We start from the raw sequence: 21046 nt of genomic DNA, 5'->3' as shown, positions 1-21046 counted from the left end.
CGACATTTGTGTGATAAACATTGATTTTCCCACAATCCAATGTGCTTTTCTAATTGAAATCACAAGGGAAAGATTTAACCTGGGCGCGACTTGCACTAATTACCGCCAGTGACTCCTTCGACACCTTCCTATCACCTAAAAAAATATCTTGGTAACGTCTCAGTCAGTACTCGTTTATCTGTGCAGCAGTCAAAGTCACCATCTTTGTTTATATGAGACCCATATATCTCGCGGATGCGTGCCGTATATTTGAACTGTACTGCATTACATCTTGTAGTTGTACATTTATTTCCTCTACGCTGAAAACACCTAAACACACAACAAACGTTCAGGGCGTGTCAAAAGCTATTATCACGTGGAGTGCGTTGGCTATTGACAAGCACGGCCATTTCTAAAACATTCACGAAAGACTAGTCAAACTAGGTGGTAATTAAGCTAAAAACTCAATAGTCATTGACAAGGTAACTAGGGGGCCCTTTAGAAATTGGGTTCTTTGATTGAAAGCAATGAAAAAACAGGCTTGTCGGTTCTACAGCTAATAAATCAATGTGAATGGTTGCTACCTACACTGCATTGTCACCTTAGTATTTGATATGACAATAAAAAACCTACCTTGGTAAACACTCCTGGATTTAACTCTTAATAATTGATGAATTACTTCAAATTGGGGGGTGGGGGGGGGCTCCTATTGACGTCAACGAAGGTGGGCTGCGTTTGTCAATTTTATTTTTGCAGGCTGGGGGGGGGGGGGCACCTGGCACAGCTCCTCCTAAATCCGTGCGTGGCCACAGACCCAATGTCATTGTGGGACAAAGAAAACATATTACACAGTACTCGAAGTCGTGCAAGTGTTGCCTGTGGATTCATCACCTTCAGATTCGTTGATTCAGTAAACATGATTCAACTACACAATGATTTATTCAAGCAATCATTAACTGTTATAAAAAAATACTTATTTAAATGTTTGACTGTAAAATCTGCATTAGAAATGAAACAATGCAACAATGGAAGCTCTGGCTTCTAATACAGATTTGACGGTAACACTGACTTAGGAAAATACAGAATAAATCAGACCTTCCAAGGTAAAATAGGATAGGATAGGTTAGAATATTTTATTTGGCAGTACCGGTACACAATACAGAGCTTAGTGTAAAGTCCAAAATAACACAAACAAAATAAGCTAAAACAATTCTAAAACATGAAAAACTAATTTTGCTAGACTACTACAAATAAAAAAATCAGAACCTAAAAAAAATCAAAACAAAAATATCATCTCTAACAAATTATTGTAGGTTAGGGGCATAAACATAGATTGCTGTAAATAATGAATTTCTTAATTCCCTAATTTTGTTATGGTTACATCTGAAAAGTTAATGTTTTTTATCACCAACTTCATTACAGTTACACAGATGACAGAATCTGTCTTCTCTTTTAATGCCTCTAGGTCGACCTTTTTCGACTGGTATATATATTATGTTTTCTAAATATTGTTCAAATTTAATACAAGATTTAAAAGTGCTATAAGTTCAAAGTTTGTTATTATCTGTTTTGTTGATTTCCTTCTTCCATTTACTAACTTAAGGTAAATGTTTTCCATTTTTTCTTTGAACATCTCACCAAAGTCATTCTGATTAAGGTCATCAACTGTAAGCTGTGTAACTTGTAATAGTTGTTTGACATAGATGTACCATGAATCACAACTACTAGACTTGCTAAAGTTAAAAGCGACTTCTAAAATAGAATTGCTTGTTTTCTTACAATGCAATCTTTGAAAATAACTCATAACTGTAGTACAGGCATTGATAATAATTGGATATACCCAATTCCCCACTGCAAGCATTATTTGAAGCTTTTGTGTTTACTCCCAAGACTTGTTTGCAAAAATTAATATGCAATTTCTCAATAAGCATTTTATCACTAAATAATCTGAAAAGAAACTTGTCATTGGTAATTACAAGTCTGTTATTTCCTGTGCCATGAAATAAATTGAACATAAAACTACCCCAGATATCGGAACTGTAAAGCATAATTGGTTTTACTAATGTGTCAAATAATTTACCTGCTAACCGCACAGAGTAACAATCATTGTTATCTCATAACATTCTGTAAATCTTGAAAAGTGCGTGATTTGTCATATAACTGAGCAATACCCACATCAAACTTCCCATTACAATCAAAGATAATTCCCAAATAGTTAACTGTAACCTTTCATGACTGGTTGATTGAAGTAACAGGTCATCGGCATGTCAACAGTTATTAACACAATTATTAAAGGGGAACCGCTCAATCCCATGGATTGCACCAAAAAATCATGGAACACTATTGTTTATGTTGTTTACAATGTTAATCTATCTTTTGTTATCCATTGTTATTTTAATCCAGAAAGTAAATTTGTTGTGAAATTAAGCTTAACTGGAAGGTGCCCCTTTAACTTTGTCACAAATATCATTCACAAAGATATTAAATAAACTTGGGCTGAGATTGCAGCCTTGTTTTACTCCTCGATGTGAAACGAAATATGGCGTTACACTAAGATTTAATTTAACACAATATTTAGTGCTACTATAAATTGACTTGATGATCCTGTAAAATTTTCCAAGGGATATGCACAAATGAAAGAAACACATTGAGATTATAATTGAAAGTTAGTTTGATTAAAAAAATACACATATGGTATGAATTTAAAAGATTGGGATTCAGTTTTCTGACAAAGCATGTTGTCTCTTAATTCATATAATTTATAAATATTTTCAGTGATATATTTTTGCCACAATTTTCCACAGGTCTATCTGATTTGATGACAATTGTATTTTCTGTTCATAACATGTACACACAGTCAGACTTTCAGATCACGCATACACTCATCCCAAACCCACATCATTGAATTCATGACTGATTTATGAATCTCTTTCTATTTTTAGAACTTACCGTAACTGGGTATGTGCAGTGGTTTAAGGGGTTTTCAGATTGCAGATAGTCAAATTCGAAAAAAAAATGCAGAGAACTTGTAAAGTTGTTCATCTGCTGCAGAATTTCTGAGAAAATGTCACATACCTTAGCCTCAATTAGCCCCCTTCAGACTGCGCCTGAACAAGAATTAAAAAATCGAAGAGAATTCTTCATTTGCAAACATCATTGAAACTTGATATTTTACTCATGTTTGGTTTATATTACCAACCAAAATTTGGATACAATAACATTGTGTGAAACTATCTAAACATGATTTGTTAGGCCACAAATTAATAATTGTCACATAACAAGAATATATTGAAGGGAAGACAACTTCAAAGTATGAATAAAAAAAAACGATTCATTATTTCATACCTAAATACTTAATTTTCTGTTTTTCATACCTAAATACTTAATTTTCTGTTTTTCATAGATATCGAGTGCTATTTGGTATAGTTTTAGATCCCATTCATTTCGTTTCACAATTTCTTGGATTTCGTACTCACTCAGCTGTTTATGTACTTTTTTTTCGTTTTTGTTTTTGTAAATTGGGACATCTGGACATTTCAACTCTAATAGAAAACACAACATTTTTTGTGATGTTTCGAAGTCTTCTAATATTCCCACAAATCCAATATTGTTCAGCAGATTGCGTTTCGCTGATAAAAAGTGTTCCTCGGTTACTAAGGGTGCTTGTGCAAAGCCAGGTAAGGAACTCCCATCTCGCATTTCATATGAATCATCAATTTCACGATGATCACCAAATTGTAGTAGACGCACAGCAAAGTTGTCAAAGTAGTGTAAACACTGTCCTTCATGTTTTTGCAGGAATTCTGTCAAGGTTTTATTTTTAATAATATTTCTATACTCATTGGGAAAATTCTTCAAATAGTAAAATTGTGATTCAAATCTTTTCAAAGGATTGCGAAACCAAACAAAATAAAGAAATGGTCGATTTGGAGTAGCGAATTCATGAAGACCGTACACTCGCTTTGACACCATAAATATTCGTGATTTAGTTAGTCCTATGTCATAAGCTAGTTGTCTAAACTGATCACAATGTCTTATGTCTTTCACATTACGCGAATGCGCAGCATCATACACGAGATTATTCACTGATGTACCCCCACATTTTGGTATGTGTATGAAAGCTAAATTTGCTTTGAGGTATTCTTGACGATCTGGTTTGTTCTCAAGATAGAAATTAGGTAGCGGTAATCTACCTTCCCTTGATGGTTTTAAGCATGCCCACAGAATGTCATGAATTTTCGGACAGTACCACCACTTGTGACCTTGTTTTGCCATCGTGGTATCATACACTTCCAAGGCTGCCCCACAAGTGGAAATTTGAGGACATGTTGTTTTTGTTGTGTTTGTTGTGCACATTATCGTCTTGTTCTGTTGCTGAACTGGTACATTGTAAAAATGGACATCTGCAAAGTTTTTGTGCTGGAGACCATCATGGTTTATAATATTACACATTCTAGTTCGTACCAGAAATAATGTTGACATCAAAACAATTACTATGGCAACCACACGTACCGCTTGCTTGCTTAGCTTAGTAACACTCTTCATATTAAATGTAGCTTTCTGAAAACAAAACAAAGAATAGATAATGATGTTATCCACAATACAAAAAGTGATGATGAAAAGTGTATGTTGCTCACATACATGAAAGGATGTTTACATGCATGTCATTGACGATAAAAAATCAAATAAAAAAAATGTCATCAACAATGCAGCCTTGCCACGCCATGTAACACTTGTAACAATAGAGGCGGATAAGGGACATGTCGATACTATATTCACAACTTTCACAACCGCATGTCGCATACGACTTATTTACCACTTCCGTGTCACTGAGAATGTTCTAGAACCGTACTGTGTCTGGGTGGAATATTCTAGTTTTTTTTTTAGAAACTGGTTGAATAGGTAATAGAACACTGTAGGAGGCAATAGAAGGTAATGGAACATTCTAGAAATTTGTACTAAGTTCCAGACTCATTATGTATGCTGATGTAATGGTCTATTTATAGACAGTGGGGGTATATATAGGGGAGTTGTTCAGCACTGAGATCAGATCGGAGATCTCGTTGAATTGTATTGGAGTTTAAGTATCTAGTTATTGGAGTAGTGGAGTTTTACCGCGTTATTGTACTTGATGTTTACAGAGTATAATAATACCAGTACCAGTTGAAACCTCATCTGTTGGCTCCGTGTTCGTATGTTATCATCGCCGCCAGGGAAGTCTTTTTGTTACTGTTGCCATTTTGGTATTTGAACCATCACACCTGTACTATACCAATTACAATAATATTATGTTGCGTGTGACACCGCACATACTCAAAATATAGCACACTGCCTCCCACCACAATGGCGCAGACAAAGCCATCAAACTTATTGTTTATTATTGTTGCAATATTGTTCATGAACACATTCTTGTCTCAAACACACTGCGATGTGTACATTTTCAGCAAAACTCAGCTGTTTGTTGCGTAGCCATAAATACTACTCATATATTCACGAAGAATACAATACCTCTTTGTCCACTTCACATTCTAATAAAATGAGGCACAACTACAAATTGAACCCCGCCACTCCAAAAAAAAAAAAAAAAAAAAAACTTTACATACAGCAGAAAAAGGAAACTTGCGCACAATTTTCCAGGAAGAATAACAATAATCAAAGAAAGCTTAGAAAGAACCCCTGTGTGCTGAGAGATGTATTGGAGGCATATTAAAACAGTTTTAAAAACTTAAAATTAACCTTCAAGTTCAAACAAAAAGCATTGGCAAGTAATACGTGTCTGCTATTTGAGATGCACAATGTGAAAACAATGTGACCCACATAAGTTGTAAGGTAGGTTGACAAAAGACACTAGTTCCCAAATTAATTTAGAAACGTAGCACAGGGCGACCGATGTGATATTTGGATAACTAAATTAATGCAATGAAGCGTAACACACCACAATGATTGGCCAAGAACGAGAGTAATATGATATATGTCAAAGGTCACTAGCATTTATTCAACCTTGCATGTAAATGGGGAAAACGGATTCCTGTACAGGGTGATACTATGGGCAACCTCAACATACACTTTAGTTTGCAATAATGCACAATTATAAACAACAGCCAACAGTAAACAAGAGTAAACTAAATATCAATTATTGACAACAAGAGTTCACTAATATATGCAATTATTGACAACAAGAGTTCACTAATCTATGCAATTATTGATAACAAGAGCTCACTAATCTATGCAATTATTGATAACAAGAGTTCACTAATCTATGCAATTATTGACAAAAAGAGTTCACTAATCTATGCAATTATTGATAACAAGAGCTCACTAATCTATGCAATTATTGATAACAAGACTTCACTAATCTATGCAATTATTGATAACAAGAGTTCACTAATCTATGCAATTGATAACAAGAGCTCACTAATCTATGCAATTATTGATAACAAGAGTTCACTAATCTATGCAATTATTAACAAGACTTCACTAATCTATGCAATTATTGATAACAAGAGTTCACTAATCTATGCAATTATTGATAACAAGAGTTCACTAATCTATGCAATTATTGATAACAAGAGTTCACTAATCTATGCAATTATTGATAACAAGAGCTCACTAATCTATGCAATTATTGATAACAAGAGTTCACTAATCTATGCAATTATTGACAACAAGAGTTCACTAATCTATGCAATTATTGATAACAAGAGCTCACTAATCTATGCAATTATTGATAACAAGAGTTCACTAATCTATGCAATTATTGATAACAAGACTTCACTAATCTATGCAATTATTGATAACAAGACTTCACTAATCTATGCAATTATTGACAACAAGAGTTCATTAATCTATGCAATTATTGATAACAAGACTTCCCCAATCTATGCAATTATTGATAACAAGAGCTCACTAATCTATGCAATTATTGATAACAAGAGTTCACTAATCTATGCAATTATTGATAACAAGAGTTCACTAATCTATGCAATTATTGATAACAAGACTTCACTAATCTATGCAATTATTGATAACAAGAGTTCACTAATCTATGCAATTATTGATAACAAGAGTTCACTAATCTATGCAATTATTGATAACAAGAGCTCACTAATCTATGCAATTATTGATAACAAGAGTTCACTAATCTATGCAATTATTGATAACAAGAGTTCACTAATCTATGCAATTATTGATAACAAGACTTCACTAATCTATGCAATTATTGATAACAAGACTTCACTAATCTATGCAATTATTGATAACAAGAGCTCACTAATCTATGCAATTATTGATAACAAGACTTCACTAATCTATGCAATTATTGATAACAAGAGCTCACTAATCTATGCAATTATTGATAACAAGAGCTCACTAATCTATGCAATTATTGATAACAAGAGCTCACTAATCTATGCAATTATTGATAACAAGAGTTCACTAATCTATGCAATTATTGACAACAAGAGCTCACTAATCTATGCAATTATTGATAACAAGACTTCACTAATCTATGCAATTATTAATAACAAGAGTTCACTAATCTATGCAATTATTGATAACAAGAGCTCACTAATCTATGCAATTATTGACAACAAGACTTCACTAATCTATGCAATTATTGATAACAAGAGTTCACTAATCTATGCAATTATTGATAACAAGAGTTCACTAATCTATGCAATTATTGATAACAAGAGTTCACTAATCTATGCAATTATTGACAACAAGAGCTCACTAATCTATGCAATTATTGATAACAAGACTTCACTAATCTATGCAATTATTGATAACAAGAGCTCACTAATCTATGCAATTATTGACAACAAGACTTCACTAATCTATGCAATTATTGACAACAAGACTTCACTAATCTATGCAATTATTGATAACAAGACTTCACTAATCTATGCAATTATTGATAACAAGACTTCACTAATCTATGCAATTATTGATAACAAGAGCTCACTAATCTATGCAATTATTGATAACAAGAGTTCACTAATCTATGCAATTATTGATAACAAGAGTTCACTAATCTATGCAATTATTGATAACAAGAGTTCACTAATCTATGCAATTATTGATAACAAGAGTTCACTAATCTATGCAATTATTGATAACAAGAGCTCACTAATCTATGCAATTATTGATAACAAGAGTTCACTAATCTATGCAATTATTGATAACAAGAGTTCACTAATCTATGCAATTATTGATAACAAGAGCTCACTAATCTATGCAATTATTGATAACAAGAGTTCACTAATCTATGCAATTATTGATAACAAGACTTCACTAATCTATGCAATTATTGATAACAAGAGTTCACTAATCTATGCAATTATTGACAACAAGAGTTCACTAATCTATGCAATTATTGACAAGACTTCACTAATCTATGCAATTATTGATAACAAGAGTTCACTAATCTATGCAATTATTGATAACAAGACTTCACTAATCTATGCAATTATTGATAACAAGAGTTCACTAATCTATGCAATTATTGATAACAAGAGTTCACTAATCTATGCAATTATTGATAACAAGAGTTCACTAATCTATGCAATTATTGATAACAGAAGCTCACTAATCTATGCAATTATTGATAACAAGACTTCACTAATCTATGCAATTATTGATAACAAGAGCTCACTAATCTATGCAATTATTGATAACAAGACTTCACTAATCTATGCAATTATTGATAACAAGACTTCACTAATCTATGCAATTATTGATAACAAGAGCTCACTAATCTATGCAATTATTGATAACAAGAGTTCACTAATCTATGCAATTATTGATAACAAGAGCTCACTAATCTATGCAATTATTGATAACAAGAGTTCACTAATCTATGCAATTATTGATAACAAGAGTTCATTAATCTATGCAATTATTGATAACAAGACTTCACTAATCTATGCAATTATTGATAACAAGAGTTCACTAATCTATGCAATTATTGATAACAAGAGTTCACTAATCTATGCAATTATTGATAACAAGAGTTCACTAATCTATGCAATTATTGACAACAAGAGCTCACTAATCTATGCAATTATTGATAACAAGACTTCACTAATCTATGCAATTATTGATAACAAGAGCTCACTAATCTATTCAATTATTGACAACAAGACTTCACTAATCTATGCAATTATTGACAACAAGACTTCACTAATCTATGCAATTATTGATAACAAGACTTCACTAATCTATGAAATTATTGATAACAAGACTTCACTAATCTATGCAATTATTGATAACAAGAGCTAACTAATCTATGCAATTATTGATAACAAGAGTTCACTAATCTATGCAATTATTGATAACAAGAGCTCACTAATCTATGCAATTATTGATAACAAGAGTTCACTAATCTATGCAATTATTGATAACAAGAGTTCACTAATCTATGCAATTATTGATAACAAGAGTTCACTAATCTATGCAATTATTGGTAACAAGAGCTCACTAATCTATGCAATTATTGATAACAAGAGTTCACTAATCTATGCAATTATTGATAACAAGACTTCACTAATTTATGCAATTATTGATAACAAGAGCTCACTAATCTATGCAATTATTGATAACAAGAGTTCACTAATCTATGCAATTATTGATAACAAGACTTCACTAATCTATGCAATTATTGATAACAAGAGATCACTAATCTATGCAATTATTGACAACAAGAGTTCACTAATCTATGCAATTATTGACAAGACTTCACTAATCTATGCAATTATTGATAACAAGAGTTCACTAATCTATGCAATTATTGATAACAAGAGTTCACTAATCTATGCAATTATTGACAACAAGAGCTCACTAATCTATGCAATTATTGATAACAAGAGTTCACTAATCTATGCAATTATTGACAACAAGACTTCACTAATCTATGCAATTATTGATAACAAGAGTTCACTAATCTATGCAATTATTGACAACAAGAGCTCACTAATCTATGCAATTATTGATAACAAGACTTCACTAATCTATGCAATTATTGATAACAAGAGCTCACTAATCTATGCAATTATTGATAACAAGAGTTCACTAATCTATGCAATTATTGACAAGAGCTCACTATTCTATGCAATTATTGATAACAAGACTTCACTAATCTATGCAATTATTGATAACAAGAGTTCACTAATCTATGCAATTATTGACAACAAGAGTTCACTAATCTATGCAATTATTGACAAGACTTCACTAATCTATGCAATTATTGATAACAAGAGTTCACTAATCTATGCAATTATTGATAACAAGAGTTCACTAATCTATGCAATTATTGACAACAAGAGCTCACTAATCTATGCAATTATTGATAACAAGACTTCACTAATCTATGCAATTATTGATAACAAGAGTTCACTAATCTATGCAATTATTGATAACAAGACCTCACTAATCTATGCAATTATTGATAACAAGACCTCACTAATCTATGCAATTATTGATAACAAGACTTCACTAATCTATGCAATTATTGATAACAAGAGTTCACTAATCTATGCAATTATTGATAACAAGAGCTCACTAATCTATGCAATTATGGATAACAAGAGCTCACTAATCTATGCAATTATTGATAACAAGAGCTCACTAATATATGCAATTATTGATAACAAGAGTTCACTAATCTATGCAATTATTGATAACAAGAGCTCACTAATCTATGCAATTATTGATAACAAGAGCTCACTAATATATGCAATTATTGATAACAAGAGTTCACTAATCTATGCAATTATTGATAACAAGAGTTCACTAATCTATGCAATTATTGATAACAAGAGTTCACTAATCTATGCAATTATTGATAACAAGAGTTCACTAATCTATGCAATTATTGATAACAAGAGTTCACTAATCTATGCAATTATTGATAACAAGAGTTCACTAATCTATGCAATTATTGATAACAAGACTTCACTAATCTATGCAATTATTGATAACAAGAGTTCACTAATATATGCAATTATTGATAACAAGAGTTCACTAATCTATGCAATTATTGATAACAAGAGTTCACTAATCTATGCAATTATTGATAACAAGAGTTCACTAATCTATGCAATTATTGACAACAAGAGTTCACTAATCTATGCAATTATTGATAACAAGACTTCACTAATCTATGCAATTATTGATAACAAGACTTCACTAATCTATGCAATTATTGATAACAAGACTTCACTAATCTATGCAATTATTGATAACAAGAGTTCACTAATCTATGCAATTATTGATAACAAGAGTTCACTAATCTATGCAATTATTGACAACAAGAGTTCACTAATCTATGCAATTATTGATAACAAGAGTTCACTAATCTATGCAATTATTGATAACAAGAGTTCACTAATCTATGCAATTATTGATAACAAGAGTTCACTAATATATGCAATTATTGATAACAAGACCTCATTAATCTATGCAATTATTGATAACAAGACCTCACTAATCTATGCAATTATTGATAACAATACCTCACTAATCTATGCAATTATTGATAACAAGAGTTCACTAATCTATGCAATTATTGATAACAAGAGTTCACTAATCTATGCAATTATTGATAAGAAGAGTTCACTAATCTATGCAATTATTGACAACAAGAGTTCACTAATCTATGCAATTATTGATAACAAGAGTTCACCAATCTATGCAATTATTGATAACAAGAGTTCACTAATCTATGCAATTATTGATAACAAGACTTCACTAATCTATGCAATTATTGATAACAAGAGTTCACTAATCTATGCAATTATTGATAACAAGACTTCACTAATCTATGCAATTATTGATAACAAGAGCTCACTAATCTATGCAATTATTGATAACAAGACTTCACTAATCTATGCAATTATTGATAACAGGACTTCACTAATCTATGCAATTATTGATAACAAGAGTTCACTAATCTATGCAATTATTGATAACAAGACTTCACTAATCTATGCAATTATTGATAACAAGAGTTCACTAATCTATGCAATTATTGATAACAAGAGCTCACTAATCTATGCAATTATTGATAACAAGAGCTCACTAATCTATGCAATTATTGATAACAAGACTTCACTAATCTATGCAATTATTGATAACAAGAGTTCACTAATCTATGCAATTATTGATAACAAGAGCTCACTAATCTATGCAATTATTGATAACAAGAGTTCACTAATCTATGCAATTATTGACAAGAATTCACTAATCTATGCAATTATTGACAACAAGACTTCACTAAGCTATGCAATTATTGACAAGAATTCACTAATCTATGCAATTATTGATAACAAGACCTCATTAATCTATGCAATTATTGATAACAAGACCTCACTAATCTATGCAATTATTGATAACAATACCTCACTAATCTATGCAATTATTGATAACAAGAGTTCACTAATCTATGCAATTATTGATAACAAGAGTTCACTAATCTATGCAATTATTGATAAGAAGAGTTCACTAATCTATGCAATTATTGACAACAAGAGTTCACTAATCTATGCAATTATTGATAACAAGAGTTCACTAATCTATGCAATTATTGATAACAAGAGTTCACTAATCTATGCAATTATTGATAACAAGACTTCACTAATCTATGCAATTATTGATAACAAGAGTTCACTAATCTATGCAATTATTGATAACAAGAGTTCACTAATCTATGCAATTATTGATAAGAAGAGTTCACTAATCTATGCAATTATTGACAACAAGAGTTCACTAATCTATGCAATTATTGATAACAAGAGTTCACTAATCTATGCAATTATTGATAACAAGAGTTCACTAATCTATGCAATTATTGATAACAAGACTTCACTAATCTATGCAATTATTGATAACAAGAGTTCACTAATCTATGCAATTATTGATAACAAGAGTTCACTAATCTATGCAATTATTGATAACAAGAGTTCACTAATCTATGCAATTATTGATAACAAGAGCTCACTAATCTATGCAATTATTGATAACAAGAGTTCACTAATCTATGCAATTATTGATAACAAGACTTCACTAATTTATGCAATTATTGATAACAAGAGCTCACTAATCTATGCAATTATTGATAACAAGAGTTCACTAATCTATGCAATTATTGATAACAAGACTTCACTAATCTATGCAATTATTGATAACAAGAGTTCACTAATCTATGCAATTATTGACAACAAGAGTTCACTAATCTATGCAATTATTGACAAGACTTCACTAATCTATGCAATTATTGATAACAAGAGTTCACTAATCTATGCAATTATTGATAACAAGAGTTCACTAATCTATGCAATTATTGACAACAAGAGCTCACTAATCTATGCAATTATTGATAACAAGAGTTCACTAATCTATGCAATTATTGACAACAAGAGTTCACTAATCTATGCAATTATTGATAAGAAGAGTTCACTAATCTATGCAATTATTGACAACAAGAGTTCACTAATCTATGCAATTATTGATAACAAGAGTTCACTAATCTATGCAATTATTGATAACAGAAGCTCACTAATCTATGCAATTATTGATAACAAGACTTCACTAATCTATGCAATTATTGATAACAAGAGCTCACTAATCTATGCAATTATTGATAACAAGACTTCACTAATCTATGCAATTATTGATAACAAGACTTCACTAATCTATGCAATTATTGATAACAAGAGCTCACTAATCTATGCAATTATTGATAACAAGAGTTCACTAATCTATGCAATTATTGATAACAGAAGCTCACTAATCTATGCAATTATTGATAACAAGACTTCACTAATCTATGCAATTATTGATAACAAGAGCTCACTAATCTATGCAATTATTGATAACAAGACTTCACTAATCTATGCAATTATTGATAACAAGACTTCACTAATCTATGCAATTATTGATAACAAGAGCTCACTAATCTATGCAATTATTGATAACAAGAGTTCACTAATCTATGCAATTATTGATAACAAGAGCTCACTAATCTATGCAATTATTGATAACAAGAGTTCACTAATCTATGCAATTATTGATAACAAGAGTTCATTAATCTATGCAATTATTGATAACAAGACTTCACTAATCTATGCAATTATTGATAACAAGAGTTCACTAATCTATGCAATTATTGATAACAAGAGTTCACTAATCTATGCAATTATTGATAACAAGAGTTCACTAATCTATGCAATTATTGACAACAAGAGCTCACTAATCTATGCAATTATTGATAACAAGACTTCACTAATCTATGCAATTATTGATAACAAGAGCTCACTAATCTATTCAATTATTGACAACAAGACTTCACTAATCTATGCAATTATTGACAACAAGACTTCACTAATCTATGCAATTATTGATAACAAGACTTCACTAATCTATGCAATTATTGATAACAAGACTTCACTAATCTATGCAATTATTGATAACAAGAGCTAACTAATCTATGCAATTATTGATAACAAGAGTTCACTAATCTATGCAATTATTGATAACAAGAGCTCACTAATCTATGCAATTATTGATAACAAGAGTTCACTAATCTATGCAATTATTGATAACAAGAGTTCACTAATCTATGCAATTATTGATAACAAGAGTTCACTAATCTATGCAATTATTGGTAACAAGAGCTCACTAATCTATGCAATTATTGATAACAAGAGTTCACTAATCTATGCAATTATTGATAACAAGACTTCACTAATTTATGCAATTATTGATAACAAGAGCTCACTAATCTATGCAATTATTGATAACAAGAGTTCACTAATCTATGCAATTATTGATAACAAGACTTCACTAATCTATGCAATTATTGATAACAAGAGTTCACTAATCTATGCAATTATTGACAACAAGAGTTCACTAATCTATGCAATTATTGACAAGACTTCACTAATCTATGCAATTATTGATAACAAGAGTTCACTAATCTATGCAATTATTGATAACAAGAGTTCACTAATCTATGCAATTATTGACAACAAGAGCTCACTAATCTATGCAATTATTGATAACAAGAGTTCACTAATCTATGCAATTATTGACAACAAGACTTCACTAATCTATGCAATTATTGATAACAAGAGTTCACTAATCTATGCAATTATTGACAACAAGAGCTCACTAATCTATGCAATTATTGATAACAAGACTTCACTAATCTATGCAATTATTGATAACAAGAGCTCACTAATCTATGCAATTATTGATAACAAGAGTTCACTAATCTATGCAATTATTGACAAGAGCTCACTATTATATGCAATTATTGATAACAAGACTTCACTAATCTATGCAATTATTGATAACAAGAGTTCACTAATCTATGCAATTATTGACAACAAGAGTTCACTAATCTATGCAATTATTGACAAGACTTCACTAATCTATGCAATTATTGATAACAAGAGTTCACTAATCTATGCAATTATTGATAACAAGAGTTCACTAATCTATGCAATTATTGACAACAAGAGCTCACTAATCTATGCAATTATTGATAACAAGACTTCACTAATCTATGCAATTATTGATAACAAGAGTTCACTAATCTATGCAATTATTGATAACAAGACCTCACTAATCTATGCAATTATTGATAACAAGACCTCACTAATCTATGCAATTATTGATAACAAGACTTCACTAATCTATGCAATTATTGATAACAAGAGTTCACTAATCTATGCAATTATTGATAACAAGAGCTCACTAATCTATGCAATTATGGATAACAAGAGCTCACTAATCTATGCAATTATTGATAACAAGAGCTCACTAATATATGCAATTATTGATAACAAGAGTTCACTAATCTATGCAATTATTGATAACAAGAGCTCACTAATCTATGCAATTATTGATAACAAGAGCTCACTAATATATGCAATTATTGATAACAAGAGTTCACTAATCTATGCAATTATTGATAACAAGAGTTCACTAATCTATGCAATTATTGATAACAAGAGTTCACTAATCTATGCAATTATTGATAACAAGAGTTCACTAATCTATGCAATTATTGATAACAAGAGTTCACTAATCTATGCAATTATTGATAACAAGAGTTCACTAATCTATGCAATTATTGATAACAAGACTTCACTAATCTATGCAATTATTGATAACAAGAGTTCACTAATATATGCAATTATTGATAACAAGAGTTCACTAATCTATGCAATTATTGATAACAAGAGTTCACTAATCTATGCAATTATTGATAACAAGAGTTCACTAATCTATGCAATTATTGACAACAAGAGTTCACTAATCTATGCAATTATTGATAACAAGACTTCACTAATCTATGCAATTATTGATAACAAGACTTCACTAATCTATGCAATTATTGATAACAAGACTTCACTAATCTATGCAATTATTGATAACAAGAGTTCACTAATCTATGCAATTATTGATAACAAGAGTTCACTAATCTATGCAATTATTGACAACAAGAGTTCACTAATCTATGCAATTATTGATAACAAGAGTTCACTAATCTATGCAATTATTGATAACAAGAGTTCACTAATCTATGCAATTATTGATAACAAGAGTTCACTAATATATGCAATTATTGATAACAAGACCTCATTAATCTATGCAATTATTGATAACAAGACCTCACTAATCTATGCAATTATTGATAACAATACCTCACTAATCTATGCAATTATTGATAACAAGAGTTCACTAATCTATGCAATTATTGATAACAAGAGTTCACTAATCTATGCAATTATTGATAAGAAGAGTTCACTAATCTATGCAATTATTGACAACAAGAGTTCACTAATCTATGCAATTATTGATAACAAGAGTTCACTAATCTATGCAATTATTGATAACAAGAGTTCACTAATCTATGCAATTATTGATAACAAGACTTCACTAATCTATGCAATTATTGATAACAAGAGTTCACTAATCTATGCAATTATTGATAACAAGACTTCACTAATCTATGCAATTATTGATAACAAGAGCTCACTAATCTATGCAATTATTGATAACAAGACTTCACTAATCTATGCAATTATTGATAACAAGACTTCACTAATCTATGCAATTATTGATAACAAGAGTTCACTAATCTATGCAATTATTGATAACAAGACTTCACTAATCTATGCAATTATTGATAACAAGAGTTCACTAATCTATGCAATTATTGATAACAAGAGCTCACTAATCTATGCAATTATTGATAACAAGAGCTCACTAATCTATGCAATTATTGATAACAAGACTTCACTAATCTATGCAATTATTGATAACAAGAGTTCACTAATCTATGCAATTATTGATAACAAGAGCTCACTAATCTATGCAATTATTGATAACAAGAGTTCACTAATCTATGCAATTATTGACAAGAATTCACTAATCTATGCAATTATTGACAACAAGACTTCACTAAGCTATGCAATTATTGACAAGAATTCACTAATCTATGCAATTATTGATAACAAGACCTCATTAATCTATGCAATTATTGATAACAAGACCTCACTAATCTATGCAATTATTGATAACAATACCTCACTAATCTATGCAATTATTGATAACAAGAGTTCACTAATCTATGCAATTATTGATAACAAGAGTTCACTAATCTATGCAATTATTGATAAGAAGAGTTCACTAATCTATGCAATTATTGACAACAAGAGTTCACTAATCTATGCAATTATTGATAACAAGAGTTCACTAATCTATGCAATTATTGATAACAAGAGTTCACTAATCTATGCAATTATTGATAACAAGACTTCACTAATCTATGCAATTATTGATAACAAGAGTTCACTAATCTATGCAATTATTGATAACAAGAGTTCACTAATCTATGCAATTATTGATAAGAAGAGTTCACTAATCTATGCAATTATTGACAACAAGAGTTCACTAATCTATGCAATTATTGATAACAAGAGTTCACTAATCTATGCAATTATTGATAACAAGAGTTCACTAATCTATGCAATTATTGATAACAAGACTTCACTAATCTATGCAATTATTGATAACAAGAGTTCACTAATCTATGCAATTATTGATAACAAGAGTTCACTAATCTATGCAATTATTGATAACAAGAGTTCACTAATCTATGCAATTATTGATAACAAGAGCTCACTAATCTATGCAATTATTGATAACAAGAGTTCACTAATCTATGCAATTATTGATAACAAGACTTCACTAATTTATGCAATTATTGATAACAAGAGTTCACTAATCTATGCAATTATTGATAACAAGAGTTCACTAATCTATGCAATTATTGACAACAAGAGTTCACTAATCTATGCAATTATTGATAACAAGACTTCACTAATCTATGCAATTATTGATAACAAGAGTTCACTAATCTATGCAATTATTGACAACAAGAGTTCACTAATCTATGCAATTATTGACAAGACTTCACTAATCTATGCAATTATTGATAACAAGAGTTCACTAATCTATGCAATTATTGATAACAAGAGTTCACTAATCTATGCAATTATTGACAACAAGAGCTCACTAATCTATGCAATTATTGATAACAAGAGTTCACTAATCTATGCAATTATTGACAACAAGAGTTCACTAATCTATGCAATTATTGATAACAAGAGTTCACTAATCTATGCAATTATTGATAACAAGAGTTCACTAATCTATGCAATTATTGACAACAAGAGTTCACTAATCTATGCAATTATTGATAACAAGACTTCACTAATCTATGCAATTATTGATAACAAGACTTCACTAATCTATGCAATTATTGATAACAAGACTTCACTAATCTATGCAATTATTGATAACAAGAGTTCACTAATCTATGCAATTATTGATAACAAGAATTCACTAATCTATGCAATTATTGACAACAAGAGTTCACTAATCTATGCAATTATTGATAACAAGAGTTCACTAATCTATGCAATTATTGATAACAAGAGTTCACTAATCTATGCAATTATTGATAACAAGAGTTCACTAATATATGCAATTATTGATAACAAGAGTTCACTAATCTATGCAATTATTGATAACAAGACCTCATTAATCTATGCAATTATTGATAACAAGACCTCACTAATCTATGCAATTATTGATAACAATACCTCACTAATCTATGCAATTATTGATAACAAGAGTTCACTAATCTATGCAATTATTGATAACAAGAGTTCACTAATCTATGCAATTATTGATAAGAAGAGTTCACTAATCTATGCAATTATTGACAACAAGAGTTCACTAATCTATGCAATTATTGATAACAAGAGTTCACTAATCTATGCAATTATTGATAACAAGAGTTCACTAATCTATGCAATTATTGATAACAAGACTTCACTAATCTATGCAATTATTGATAACAAGAGTTCACTAATCTATGCAATTATTGATAACAAGACTTCACTAATCTATGCAATTATTGATAACAAGAGCTCACTAATCTATGCAATTATTGATAACAAGACTTCACTAATCTATGCAATTATTGATAACAAGACTTCACTAATCTATGCAATTATTGATAACAAGAGTTCACTAATCTATGCAATTATTGATAACAAGACTTCACTAATCTATGCAATTATTGATAACAAGAGTTCACTAATCTATGCAATTATTGATAACAAGAGCTCACTAATCTATGCAATTATTGATAACAAGAGCTCACTAATCTATGCAATTATTGATAACAAGACTTCACTAATCTATGCAATTATTGATAACAAGAGTTCACTAATCTATGCAATTATTGATAACAAGAGCTCACTAATCTATGCAATTATTGATAACAAGAGTTCACTAATCTATGCAATTATTGACAAGAATTCACTAATCTATGCAATTATTGACAACAAGACTTCACTAAGCTATGCAATTATTGACAAGAATTCACTAATCTATGCAATTATTGACAACAAGACTTCACTAATCTATGCAATTATTGACAGCAAGACTTCACTAATCTATGCAATTATTGATAACAAGAGTTCACTAATCTATGCAATTATTGATAACAAGAATTCACTAATCTATGCAATTATTGACAACAAGAATTCACTAATCTATGCAATTATTGATAACAAGAATTCACTAATCTATGCAATTATTGACAACAAGACTTCACTAATCTATGTAATTATTGATAACAAGAATTCACTAATCTATGCAATTATTGACAACTTGCAATTATTGATAACAAGAGTTCACTAACATAGTACACAATGTCCACAACGGTCCTTACGGGAATGTCAGGACTGTGTAGCAATATCGACGTCCACGTGCGGTCACACACCACACAATCAAGCACTTCGACTTCGGCGATTAATACAAACAACTTGTTAGCAAATATGGATGGGTTGTATTTTACCACTGTCCCTCTATCCCCGGCCTGGAAACGGCTATTGTCTAAGGTGTGAATTTCCGCGAAGCATAGTCTCTTGATAGCAGAGCATACTATTGAAACGATCGACTCATTGTTCCCTGCATATTCTAGATTTTACAACCGAACAAAACAAACATATATTTTGATAATTTATATAGATTTAGAAGCTCAACACATGTCTTTAGCCAGCAAGTCTTTCTATAGTGGCATATTGACATTATTATTCATGATTATTGCACTTAAATACTCTCTCAGGGATCGCAGCTTGGAACACTTCTTACAACTTTGACCGGTTGGTCCCCTTCTATTCGTCATGTGTTTTAGAACGATCAATGTTTTTTCGTTTATTGGATAGCTTAAACCTAGTTGTAGTTGGTGGATTGGATATAGTAAGAAAACTGCGTTCAACCATACATTTTGTTTCAATCTGAATAGATATGTGCATTTACCTTTTGGTGATGTGGTTAGTTTTTCTCTCGAATGTTCGTATTTTGATAAATCACGGTAATATGATATGTTCGCTGTGTTTGCATTACGTGATGCACGTTCGTTTGCTTTCATTTGAAATAAGAGGTACACATGATGTATGCAATATACATGAGGTATTCACAGTAA

At 30.5% G+C, this 21046-nt stretch overlaps 1 protein-coding gene across 1 annotated transcript; it reads right to left on the bottom strand.

Moving 5' to 3' along the window:
* Positions 1-1088: 1088 nt before the first annotated feature.
* Positions 1089-20338, bottom strand: LOC146733856 (uncharacterized). Its single transcript, XM_085490803.1, has 2 exons — positions 20291-20338; positions 1089-4539 (listed from the first exon to the last, which is right to left on the bottom strand). Exon 2 carries the CDS (start codon positions 4522-4524, stop codon positions 3325-3327), a length of 1200 nt encoding a protein of 399 aa, XP_085346929.1. The 5' UTR covers positions 4525-4539; positions 20291-20338; the 3' UTR covers positions 1089-3324.
* Positions 20339-21046: the final 708 nt, after the last annotated feature.

The sequence above is a fragment of the Saccoglossus kowalevskii genome, chromosome 15, assembly GCF_978046115.1.
Source record: "Saccoglossus kowalevskii chromosome 15, keSacKowa6.1, whole genome shotgun sequence".
NCBI lineage: Eukaryota > Metazoa > Hemichordata > Enteropneusta > Harrimaniidae > Saccoglossus > Saccoglossus kowalevskii.
The sequence above is the reverse complement of the archived record's forward strand: the minus strand, read 5'-3'. Positions and strand labels throughout refer to the sequence as shown.

What these genes read in the sequence shown, in the direction of transcription:
- LOC146733856 (XM_085490803.1), bottom strand. Translation starts at nt 4,524, where the DNA reads ATGAAGAGTGTTACTAAGCTAAGCAAGCAAGCGGTACGTGTGGTTGCC.